This window comes from Xiphophorus hellerii, chromosome 6 (assembly GCF_003331165.1).
Source record: "Xiphophorus hellerii strain 12219 chromosome 6, Xiphophorus_hellerii-4.1, whole genome shotgun sequence".
Lineage (NCBI taxonomy): Eukaryota > Metazoa > Chordata > Actinopteri > Cyprinodontiformes > Poeciliidae > Xiphophorus > Xiphophorus hellerii.
In genome coordinates, this window is record NC_045677.1 from 13,512,898 (window position 1) to 13,525,516 (window position 12,619).

Here is a 12,619-nt window from a genome sequence, read left to right on the forward strand (position 1 = left end):
CCTATTTTCTGCAATATAGGTTCATTCCTTCTACAGCCCTGGGGAGAATGCCATCTCCCCCATAAAGTATTACCACTATTTATGACTCAAACACATACAATAATAAATTACACTATTTGTATATGACAAGTTCGTAATATGAAGATGCTTAAAGAGTCTTTTGTTTCTGCATTTTACCGTCAGTTTGACATTTTTAATTTTCTGAGTCAAAATAGGAGGCATACGATTCTAAGCGTTTCTTTAATTTTCATGTACAAATTTGATGAACAACACCATAATACATATCTGGACAAACAGAACATAGCAAAGATGATCCCATTACATAAAACAACCATCTGGGAGAAACTGGGAAAAAACTCTTTGTTCCAGGTGCGATTACTGCAAGGGTCCATATGGTGTTCTTTTTAATTTTTTCACCACTATGTCTCTCCATTAGCCACATGGCTTTATTTGTTATCCACAAGCTCCCCTGCAGGAGGATCATCACCCCGACTTCAATGAGACACTTTTCTATCCACAGTACCGACTGAAATGAAATGAATCAGAAACAATTCCCACTGACAGAAACTGCCAGCGTACAAACTAAAATAGGTTGAAAGGGCACAGTAGGAAAATACACTCTGCGGTGCTGTTGCATAAGTGAAAAAGAGAACAGAACAACATAACTGCTCATTAAAGAAATACATACTTATGTAACAGTCATTACATATGTTTTGAGACATATATATTTCATTTAAACTAATTAAACTTTTTTATGGCAATAGCAAAGACAATGTTTAGCTGACATTTAGATCTTCCAGTTCTGCAGGAATCACATGGACAAGCAAGCTCCAGCTGCATTGGGGAATGTTCATCCATTCTGCTGAAATATGGCTCATTATAATCACCATTTGTAATTCTTTTTACAATACATACATTATACAGTAAAATAGATTTCTCTAGCATTAGGTCCATTTTGATGCAAATAATCTATTATCATAGTGCTCTGCTATGCTTAATTGGATGCTTAGAGGTAATTAGTTCCTCAGAAGTTTTCTCTACATGCACTGACAGCCATTTTAACAGGAGTATTTAAACAATTAATTCTATTCTTTTTCCAGCACTGTATGGGTCAGCACCTTCTGCAAAGTTCGCTGTTGGTGAGGTTTTTTCTTTTCGATGCAGGGAATTGTCTTGATGGATCCTACGAATCGTGTTCAGTCTGATAACTGGCTGGTTTTGCATGCGCGCTTTGTCGTCATGTAGCCCACTTCACAGTTATGAGTTGAAAGAGCCAAGTATAATCACACAGTCCTCCACAGATACACGCAGTCGTGGGCACGCACTTATGGTGCCATGGCTGTGAAAAGTGAGCTTTGAAAAGCCTTATGAGCGCTTTAGTAGAAAGTGTCCATCCTAGTGGTGGTAGTCCCTTTTACTGTGTGGACGGTTGCCCAGAATATGGTCCATTTCTGAAGCAATACCTGCTGTAATCTTTGGAATTACCTAAAATGTGCAGAAGAAAAACAACAGTGCATCATCAAACACTGACAATGCTGGGCACCAGCACAAAGAAGCAAATGTTGGAAAGGGCTTGAATGTGTACCTGAATGGCTCCCAGGTTTTCTGTTAGCTGGGTGGGATTGGAGGCCCCCAGGAGCACTGAGCTGACTCCCTCATTCCTCAAGCACCAGGCTTAAGATCAGGATAGCAGAATATTGGTCTAACAGGGTCATGGTAATTCTAATGAAAATATATTTAACAGTGGACACAACGAAAATAACTTTGATATTTACCTATGGCTAACTGTGGCAAGGTGCATCCTAGTTTTTCTCCAATATGAGTCAGTTCTTTTAGTTTGGATTGCTGTTTTCTTCCATCCTCACTCGTTATCTTCTCTCTCAACCACTGATATGGCTAGAAAAATAAAGATGCATAAACAGCATTAAACCTTGAACATAAAAAACAACTGAAACTACATATTGTTGCAAAAGTGATTGAACCTCTTTTGTTACTTTACAACCACAAACCATAATGAGTATCATTAGAATTTCACGGGCCTCTACACAAAGTAGTGCATTATTGTGAATAGGAGGAAAACTATAATTTGTGGTTTTAAAACATGAGGCATGCATTCATATTTAGCCTTTCTTTTTAGAACCACTGTTTGTTAAGATAACAACTCTAATTGACTAAAAATTTTGCCCATTTGGATGCCTATATTTTTGCCAGTTCTTTGCAGAATAATTCAAGCTCAATCAAATTGAACAGAGAGTACTGGTGAACAAGTCATTCCTCAGACTTCTACAGGCTTTAACTGGGCCATACTAACCCATTAATCCCCCTTGATTTAAACCAATAAATTGTAGGTCCGGCAGTGTTGTTTATTTGCTGTAAAATAAATCATCCCAGTCTCAGATCTTTCAAGGCTAACAGCTTTTCTTCTAGGATTGCTAGTATTTAGCTCCATTAATCTCCCCGTCAACAGTGATTAATTTCCCTGTCCCGCAAGACTGTAACTCCTGTTTCATTTCTTCTTTTTATTTTTGCACCTGTCAGTTACAAAGCTGGGGCTGCATAGATGGTTTCCCCCAAGGTGGAATTTCATCTAACATACCATCAAATTGTGTCATTTGTAAGAATTGTCAAACAGCGTACACAATGAGGTATCAGACCTTCTGGAAGAGAATGCATGTCATTTTGTTGTATTAATAGGTACAACAAGGCCTGCTAATGTAATAGCTAATTGAGCCATCATTCAGCACCATTTAGCAGGTTCAATTTAGGTCTTGTCTGACACAAGCAGTTTCTTTTGCATGTCTGCTGACTCCCCTACATTGCCTAATTTCTTTCAAGGACTAATTTCTTTTTGTCGATCTAACACTAGACTTATATGGAAGAACAACAACCTTTTGACACCATAGTTATCTTAGAAAAAGATTTTTTCCTTTCAAAATGTGAAACTCTCCAGCTCATTGAGAGCTATTGACCTCTTCATTACTTCTCTGATTAAAGCTTTCCTTGCCCTGTCAATGTAGGCGGACAACCATAACTGTATAGCATTGCATTTGTGTAGTGCTCTCCATTTTTGGATGATAGATTGGAGAATGCTGTATTAGCTTTAGAATTTTATTTCCAATACATTTTATGAGCACATATTGTTTTACTTCCCAGTTATTTAAAAATATGTGTTCACATAGAATCCCACTGAAATGTTTCAAAGTTTGTGCAACAAGGACAATTGTGAAGTGGCTAAAAATTATTAACACTTTTGTACTTTATGTACTTTATACTGCAATGCAGTATAATTCTTTGAGGACTGACACATGAAAATCACATTTCTACCTTCATTGCAGCTCTTGAGGATTCTGGGATGCCATTATCATACTTTCCAGTGATAATCCCACATGCCAGAGGAGACCAAGAGACCACACCCACACCTATAGACGAACATAGACATATGATGTTGACTATCCAGGACAAGACTCACTGAAAATAAATGGAAACTTGCTACACTTACCTATTTTATGGTAGAGCTCAGGAAGCTGAGTTTCCACCTTCTCCCGCTGGAAGAAATGATACTCAGCCTGCTCGCACACCGGTGGAATAAGATTAAACTGTCTGGCCACAGAATAGGCTTCCTAATTAAATGGGAAATAGAAATCAAAGAGATACAGAAAACATGCAACACTGACCTTTATGTTTCAAGACTTTTATCTATTCCCAGAGCTGCATATATTATCATCTTTTAGCATGTTAGCCTTCTGATTTTATTAGCTTCATTATTACTTACTACATTTTTTAAAAAAAGTCAAATTTTAAGCAATGTGAAACATATATAAATTTTTAAATGTTTTTTTATGAGTTGGAAATCACATTCAATAGAAAACTATGCTGAACAAATTACATTATTTAACACATTTCTTTAGTTCTGAATAAGACAGAATGAGGCAGAGGTATTTTCCCAGATGACGATATAATAATAACAATATGGACTGATAAAAACGAATTAATATCGATTAATTCATCTAACCTCCCATGTCGTGTAATATCTTTTGCAATAACTTACCATGATCTCCATGGCAGACCAGCGAGATGTTCCCCAGTACATGGACATCCCTTGGTTGATCACATGAGTCATAGCTCTCACAATTTCTATAAAAACACAAATATGGAATACTAAATAAGTGCATTGTTGACATTTGAATATTAGTTGGTGCAACCACTGAAAGTTGGAAGACCTTTAAGAAGACACAGTTTGTTTTTTTTGCTGAAGCTGGCAGCTCCAGGGTTTACTTTAATTAAAACTTGTTTGTACACACATGTGACTTGCTGGGGTCACATTAGATCATTTGCGCACATGTGTGCAAATGCTGCGGGGCTGTAAGTGAAAAAGCTGCCTTGACAAAACGCGTCTTGTGCTGTGCAAATATATAAGCGAGGTGAAACTGGGAGAGAAGTCAGCTGTAGCCTTCAGGTGTATGTGTGTCTGTGATTATGACACAAAAAGCAGCAAAAATGCTCTGTGTAGTTATTTACATGCTAAGGAAAAGAGCTTTATTCATGAATCCATTTGTAAAGAACTTCCAAAATAGCTCTTAAATCAGGAAATCCTCTGGTGGTAGATCACATGAATGTCTCACTATACACAAATTACTTATTACTAAATTCAGTCTGCCTAATATTGCATTTGCATGTCAGTTAATGAAACTTCTATTCCATTTGCACAATGCAAATGATGCTGCAAGAGTGTGAAGTTGATAGGGTGAGAATTAGGAAGAGATTTAAATCCACAGAAGAGTGAAAAAAGACAACTAATGATTTTCTTTAATTACCAGAACTTTCTTTAAACCAAATTGTGCCTCCGTGAGAGACAGAGAGCAAGTCTATGTGCGTGGGAGAAGCAGGTGGGAGGGTAGAGGATCTGCTCCAAAGTGGAGGGATAGAAGACAGGATGTTGAGGGAAGAGAGGACAGAAAGAAAAAAACACGTGAAGCAAGAAACTGGCAAATGTGGTTTATAAAGATTCTATCTGAAAGGGGACCTGTTACTTATTATCCTTGTTTTGCTCCTCACATACCAATATCAACCGAAAACTGGAACTAAACTGCACCTTAATTGTGTTGGTAATGTGTTACTGTGTGGTCTGCAATGGACTGACAGGTTTGCAGGTATATCAGAGCCAGAGGAGTAAAGTCACAGCTTAATGTGGCCACTTTTAACTTTGCTCTTGTAGAGCTGTGAATAACATCACAAATATGGTCTTTAAATTATGTGGGCTAATGTGTTAGCTGACAATACCATGTGTTAAATTTATCGAGAAGGAAATCCATCATACAAGTGAAGGTTTTTACTCTTAAAAATTAGGTGCTCTTAGTTTTTTGGAACACGAAGTGAGAAAATCCGACTTCAGAGAGCAAAGACATGCACTATTAACCTGTTTGTTTTTAAGATTTAAAGTTTAGTTGAGATTTCCAGCACATCTTGCCAGAGTTTTCCTAAGCTGAGTAAAAAAATTAAAAAATACAGGTTATTTGGATTAATAAAGAAACTGCTTGCAACATGACAGAAAAAGAAACTCTTCTTTAAGGCAATAAACTCTTTCTGCTTGCTCATCCAAATCTCCTTTATTGGTATGCATTGGTAATAGAAAGTTGCTTGGCTGTTAGCCCGTTTCTGCATGTCCTTGAGCTCTTTCCCTGCAGCAGTGAGCCACAAAGTCTGGAACATTTGGTGAGCTCCAGCCAGCAGGTATGACAGTGCCCCTTCTGAACCGTGAAGCAATAAGTGTGAGAAAACCCTCAACACACACTAATAACTGTACATGTCTGGACAGGTGTCTCCGTGGATGTCAGTGTGTTTTTGTCAGATTTGTTCTGGAGACGTTTCTGCCTTTTGAAGTTTTATTTATATTCTTCCTGCATGCACACAGAGAGCGTGCTGCTCATCAATATATCACATCAGGGGAGATTTTCAACGCCTTGGAAAACCGCATTCAAGGTTTACGGCTCTGGGAGGGAAGGATTTGATGACAATGAAGGCAGGTGTTGAAGCTATTCTACTGAGAAGGGTGTCAAGATGCTGGGATCGCCATAAAATGATTTCATTAATGAAACTTGTATGCCTTTCAGCAGCTTTTGTGATGTTCTTTATTTAAAATCAGATGCAGGATGACTGGTTTGCAATCCAATTCAGAGCCTTGAGCTGTTTGGTTATCAGGCCTTGGTGTAGCCTGACAGTACAATAATTGACATGCGTTCTGCTCCAGTAGGCAGAAATCTCATTGTGTGTGATGTTTGACAATTCTTATAAATGACACAATTTTTGACATGTCAGATGAAATTCCACATTGGGGGAAACCGTCTCTGCAGTGCCAACTTTCCAACTGACAGGCACAACAAAAAGTAGAAGAAAATAAACAAGAGTCTTGTGAGAAATGGTGTTAAGTAAGTAAAGAAAAAAAAACAGTCAGGAATATCAGAGGACTGGTAAGAGTCAAAGAAGAATAAGGCCATGGGATAAGGGACGCAGTGATGATAATAAAGACAGACTCTGCTGCCATGACATCACTTTTCGTCCCCAAGGGGACACAAGTTGTCTCACACAAGGTCGTATGTAGTTAGGGTAAAAAAAACAAAGCAAAACAAACAAACACATGCATGCATAAGCACCTGTTAGTTACCACTAGATGTCCCTTTAAAATGCTACCATGCCTCCTTCTATAATTGATGTTGTTAAGTTAGTTTATATTGATTCTTGAGTGTAAAACAAGATGTGAATAACAAGTTCACCATGCTGCAGAGGTCCCAAGAGGAAAGAACAACCAGTGGAAAGTATTTGGGGCACATTACAGAACTGATGCATGGCATTAATCTTACAGTGGCTACAAGCCAAAATCAAGTCAAAATGATTTTCTATTCAATAATTTATGTGAATGTTTGCAGGACTTTATTTTAGATGTTCTATTTCTTTATTACTGTAATTATACAACAGTAATCAGAAACTGTGGCAAGTCTTAGTTCTTGTAAAGAGCATAACAAACTTAAAAGTGTCCTAATTCCCAAAAGGCATACATCTGAACATAAGGAACAACTTGAATATTTCACAATAACTTATTTTTAACCATCGCTGCTTGTTTTTTTTAATTACTTGATTTAAAAATAAATATTAAAAAAAGCTAATAAAATCAAAAGTAAAAGAATAAACACTTTGGTTGAAATAAAGTAAATGCTTTTTATTACTATTAAGAACTTTCTGAAACAGTAGTCAGGAGTTAGGGAGCTCAAGTTATGTTCACTAAAATATGATCATTGATCAATAAATCAGTCAGATTGACAATGAAATTTTATTACATCAAAGGAGTGAAACTATCTGAAGGGCCAAATCTGATTTGACGGGGGAGGACTGTGGGGTTTACCTGCCAGTTATCACAGCTAATAATGACAGCCAGGCCTCTGGAACAATGAGTATGACAGACTGGCCTCCCACAGTCAGCTGGTTGTCAAGGGAGGCGACAAAGGGGAAGGAAATGAGGAGCAACATATTTTTAGGAGATCAAAAAGACACCATGCCTTTAGGCAGATACCACCTCTGGAGAAGGTTTTGTGTGAAAAGACAAAAAAGAATCTCAAGTATCTTCAGAAGAGAAGTAATTGAGGAAAACTCTGGAAACGTCTATAAGAAATTAATAATAACATATGGTGGATGCAAGAAAAAGGCATCACTGGAGCTTTGAAAAGTAGAAATCAAGTACAAGTGCACAGCGGGGCTGGTAGAAAGAGAGACCAACCCAAAAATATACCAGCCGCTCCCGAAGGAGGCAGATAATCCTGCTTCTGACGAGCAGGGAGGGCTGGGAGCGGGAGTAGCTCAGGGACCCTGTGGAAGATAGCAGTCCCACAGAGACGCAAGAGAAATAGAGGGAGACTGAGAGACGAAAATAGAGGACAAGAGGACGAGAAATGAGGCAAGATTATCATATTAACTTATGTCAGCGCGGGTCAGAGGAATTCACTTCTACTTGACTAAACAGATATAAGCCATCAGTTCAGCGAAGGCAGTGGCCTCAATAGTATTTCTCACCTTCTCATATAACAGAATGCCTCATGCTATGCTCCCAACCCTCCAACAGCCTCCAGAGGTCTGATCAAAAATCACTTACCCTCCATAGGAGTGTTGCTGTCCGTCCGGTTGGCAAAGACCACATCCACATATTCGAGCTGCATCCTCTGGAGGGAACCCTTTAAACCTGAGGTGAGAAAAATGATTAAACATGTTAGAATGATTTATGTGTTGGACAGGGCAAAGTGAAGTACAAAGCATTCAGCAGCAGCTCGCTTTTTGCATATTCATGTTCGTCAATCGAAGCAGGACCCAATCCAATTTTCCAAGCGTTTCTTGTACAATTGTACCAAAATTGTGAGCTTTCTGCTGCTTTATGCAAGCTCAATCCATGATAATGTCCTCATTAAAGTAACAACAACAAAGAGACATTTCAAAAAGCACTAGCTTGGTGAAAAAACATTAACATCGAGCCCTCATTATCCCGGGAAACTTGATGTCAGAAAATGCCAGCTAATTTAAAATATTTCAGCTGTGCCTGGCCTGCCATATCTTTTGATCCCAGTTCATTTGCAAGCAAATTTAATTCTGGGATACCTAAAAAGTTTGTTCTGCTTGCCAAACGCAACAAAACGGGGCCGGATTGTTGATGACAAAGCGAGAGAAACAAGGAAAATAAAATATATATTTCACAGAGGGATTGGTACATGTTACAAAATGAATGGTATCCTGAGAAAACATCATTTTGTGAAAGTATTAAAGCAGAATTTCAAGATATCATCTAAGAAGTTAATAGTTAGTGGCTAATTGTTTTCCAAATATGTTAAATATGTGATTGAAAGTTAAGACAGTAACATTTTTGCTTTATTATGGTGAATTTTCTAAACTAGCAGTAAAAGACCCAGAACAGGTTGATGTATAAAAAAAATAATAATAATAAAAATCCTATTTAAGCATTCAAAAGCAATCTTTGATTGAAAGTAAGCATTCTTTAAACACACCACAAGTCTTAAAGATAATCCCTCTGAAACTGAGCTCGTATTCTGACAAGAAGAAATAAAAAAATAAAAAACTTGTACCTGTAAAATCCTCACTCCTCTTACATAAACAATGTTAGATGTGTGTGTGTGTGGGGAGGGGGGGTGACCCAAACATATCAAGCTCAAAGAAGACATGGAAACACAAGAAAGGTCACTCTCAGCGCCTGCTCAACTTAAAACCAGATGAGAAATGAAAAGCGTACACAGGAGACTGCAACAAAGGAGGACGGCAGCGTAATAGAGACATGGAAAAGTAAGAGAGTGTGTGTGTGGTAGATTAGTGCCTTAGGCTTCTTCATCACCCACTAATCCCAGCTGAGAGATACACCACTTCCCAGTGCTGATAGAACTCCTTATACCTTTCCCTGTCATCTGCTCCCACACAATCTGAGAACCACTTTTTAACATGGATTTTAATCTGGGTTTGCACCGTCATCGCGCGGTGCTGTCAGCTGGATTAGCTGGAGTTTAAAGGGCCGTGAAGGGAATCTATTTTTGGAAGCAGAGAAAACACGGTGAACAACAAAGCAACTCTGCCGGCAACTGCAGCAAATGATGCATTTAAAATGGAAGCTCAATAAAAGTTGTTCAGTCGCTGCTCAAGCTGTCAGGGAATTTATGAAAATGTTCAACACATTTTCAGCCTGTTAGAAGTTTGTTCACCTCAAGGTCAAACCAGGAGAACCTATTGTTTTGGATTAGTGAACTACAGCACCTGAACAAGTGACCTTGAAGGGCTTTATTTTTTGTTTTTTTTGCAGAAGAGAGTATCAACAGATGCTGCACTCAGCCGGTACATTAGTCTGTGATGACACGTGTCACACCAGTTACTCTCACAAATCTATCATTTACAATAAAACTGGGCTTAACTAATTGATGATGATACCTTCACTTTGCTTCCCTTGAATCTCTTGCTCTCCGCAACCTTCTGCTTCTGAAACCTTGTCCCTTCTCATTCCGCCTTTCCTGGGTGCATTCGCCTTTTGTTTGGTGGGAATCGCTGCAGTGGCTGCAGTGAATGCTAATAATGTGGGAGAGGGCTGAGTCACTGTAAGAGGTGCATTGCGCTTTGGAGAGGCCAGTTGTTTCAGAAGTGAGGGCTGAGGAAGTTTTGCGCCATAAACTCAAGTAAAGTAACAATTTGGAAAAAGAGCCTGTCAGAGGAGAATAGAAGAGCGGGCACTGCAGTTGGCTCCAGCCCTCCGAATGTGAATGTATAAGAAAGAAACCTGTTAGAGTAATGCGAGACAAAACATCCGACAAAGTCTGATGCACCGCTGGCCAATTCTGCTTTCAAATTCTGCTGCGTCAACACTGAAGACATGAGAAGAGACACAGACGGGAACAAGGAGGGAGGAAAAAGCAAGATAAAGAAGGAGGTTCTGCAAGAGTGACCTAGGAGTGGGAGGGATGGTGCAACGTAAAGGACAAAACAGAGAGGAGGATTTTGGCAGATTACCTTCAATGATGTGTTTTCGGTTGAGGCCTCTCTCTGTCTCAGCTCTGAAACAAGATGAAAAAATTACAAGCTGAGAAACAGACATGAACACCTCAGCTAGAAAAGCATAAGCAGACAATTAATCATGTCAGACAAGATTCTTCATTATATGTCCCCTTCCAGCCACTAAAATCTTCAACATCTGAAGCACTACCGATCACCTAAAAGAGGAAACCTACCCAGACGTGGCCAACAACCTAAACTGGAAAGAGAGCAATAATTAAAGAAACCACTAGGAGGCTCAAAGCCATCCTGGAGGAGCTGCCATTGTTGAGAGAAAGCAAGTCGCTTTTAAATTTTGCTGTAAGCAATGTAGATATACTGATATCTTTTAATTCTACGGCATCTATCTATTTTTAACGTTATTTCTGTTGATGTCTGTTAAACAATTGTTTTACCACCATCTGCTAAATCTTTTACTTGCCGAAGACATGTCTGAAAACAAAATAATAAAAATAAAATAAACTTGAGCCAGGGAGGATGCTGTCAGGATCTCGGGTTGTTTGAATTCGTTTTGGGTTTTATTATTTGTGTTAGTTCTACCTTGTTTTTATTTTTACTTCAGTTCCTTCTTAGTGGTTGCAGTTATGTTTGTTTCTTTGACTAGTCCTTAGTTGCTCTAGTTGTATTATGTTTCTCATGTCTAATTATTTTGTTAGATTATTTTCCTAGTCCTCAGTGTAGGCACACTGGCACCTCAACCCCTTGTGTCACTTCCTCTTCTCCTCTCTTTCCTCAGCCTGCCTTCTGCGCTCTCCCCTCACATCTACAACATGTTAGCTCATCAGCCCAGGTCTTTTGTTCAGCATTCAACCTCCCAAGACTTAAGCACCTCATTCTCAGTCACTCCTCGCTGAATCCTCTTGTTTCCTAATATTGTCAGGTTGGTGGTTCCTTGGATTTATGGTTTGTGTTCTGCCCAGGTTCTTTGTGGATTTTGTAAGTTTTCATTCACTGTTTTTATTAAATATATTTCATACATTTTTTTCATCATCTACTCCATGCCTCTGCTGTTTAGTATTATAACCCCCAATCAACTAACAAACAAATCATGTCAGATGCTTTTTCTTTTACCTACATTCAGCAGATCCAAAGGCATAGGAAGGTGTTTAATTTTGAAAAACAGAAACTCTGGAAACAGTGACTTCTTTTGGACAGAATAATCCCCTTCAATGTGACCTTTCAGCCTTGTAACTTTTACATTCTGTGTGATACAGAAAAGTTAGTTATTTGAGGAAAGTGAAGAAACTCAGAACAAATAAGTTATCACGTCTAACTTCCCTCTTGTGTCTCGCTTTGTGACAGGTCTGATTTCCACTTTACCTTTGGCTGTATTTCTCACACTCCCACGGGGGATACCTGACTGTGTGGCTGCTAAATCTTATCTGACATATAGCTCTGTATTTCTCGAGGCAGTATTGCAAGAGTAGTTTGTATGGAAATATTTGTTGCAAAAGATTGTCAGTCATTTAACTTTTGTTTACTCATTTATACTGATGTGTTAATCATGACTGTACTTGTAGAAGGCATGCCATTCCCTATCAGGGGACAGCAATGCTATTCCCTGATAGCATTGCTGAAAGAGCTATTGCTCCCATTATCTATGTTTTTCTTGCTAGTGGAAAGTACTCCTGGCTCATGCTATGTTTCTACCCAAGATAGAGCCATTGATGGAGCTTTTACTGAACTGAAATTGACATGTTTGTCTTAATAAGTGCCTCAAGATCACATTTGTTACAAAATGGTGCTAAACTGATCTTACGCTTTGCTCAATTTCAATTATTTCAACATTTCTGCATTGGCCTCTCGCTTCTAGCTTGGTTATAGTGCAAACTTTGAAATTTCTTTCTTTACATCATATTGTCAAGTAATCTTACATTTGTGCAAACATGTGGGAGGCATGCATCACATATGCAAATATAATGTGAAGCAGAGATGCTCGCCAAGACTCTAGTGAGTTAAGTAGTTGTTCTCTGAATGCATCTAGGATGGAAAGAGATTTCAAATACATTGACACTTGCCTGAGAGAGTGATTTTATAT

At 38.6% G+C, this 12,619-nt stretch overlaps 1 protein-coding gene across 5 annotated transcripts in view; it reads right to left on the reverse strand.

Annotated features, from left to right (window-relative positions):
- Positions 1-221: 221 nt before the first annotated feature.
- kcnab1b (potassium voltage-gated channel subfamily A regulatory beta subunit 1b) overlaps positions 222-12,619 on the reverse strand; it is a 36,950-nt gene continuing 24,552 nt past the window's right edge. For 4 of the 5 annotated variants that reach the window (XM_032564831.1, XM_032564832.1, XM_032564830.1 and 1 more), the window contains exons 8-15: positions 10,540-10,583; positions 8,141-8,227; positions 4,049-4,134; positions 3,500-3,620; positions 3,325-3,419; positions 1,776-1,896; positions 1,586-1,674; positions 222-1,485 (exon numbers count right to left, since the gene is read on the reverse strand). In XM_032564831.1, the coding sequence (XP_032420722.1) occupies positions 1,396-1,485; positions 1,586-1,674; positions 1,776-1,896; positions 3,325-3,419; positions 3,500-3,620; positions 4,049-4,134; positions 8,141-8,227; positions 10,540-10,583 (733 nt within the window). In that variant the 3' untranslated portion in view covers positions 222-1,395. Of the gene's footprint in view, positions 1,486-1,585; positions 1,703-1,775; positions 1,897-3,324; positions 3,420-3,499; positions 3,621-4,048; positions 4,135-8,140; positions 8,228-10,539; positions 10,584-12,619 lie in introns of all 5 variants that reach the window. The other variant, XR_004339558.1, reaches the window with a different exon arrangement.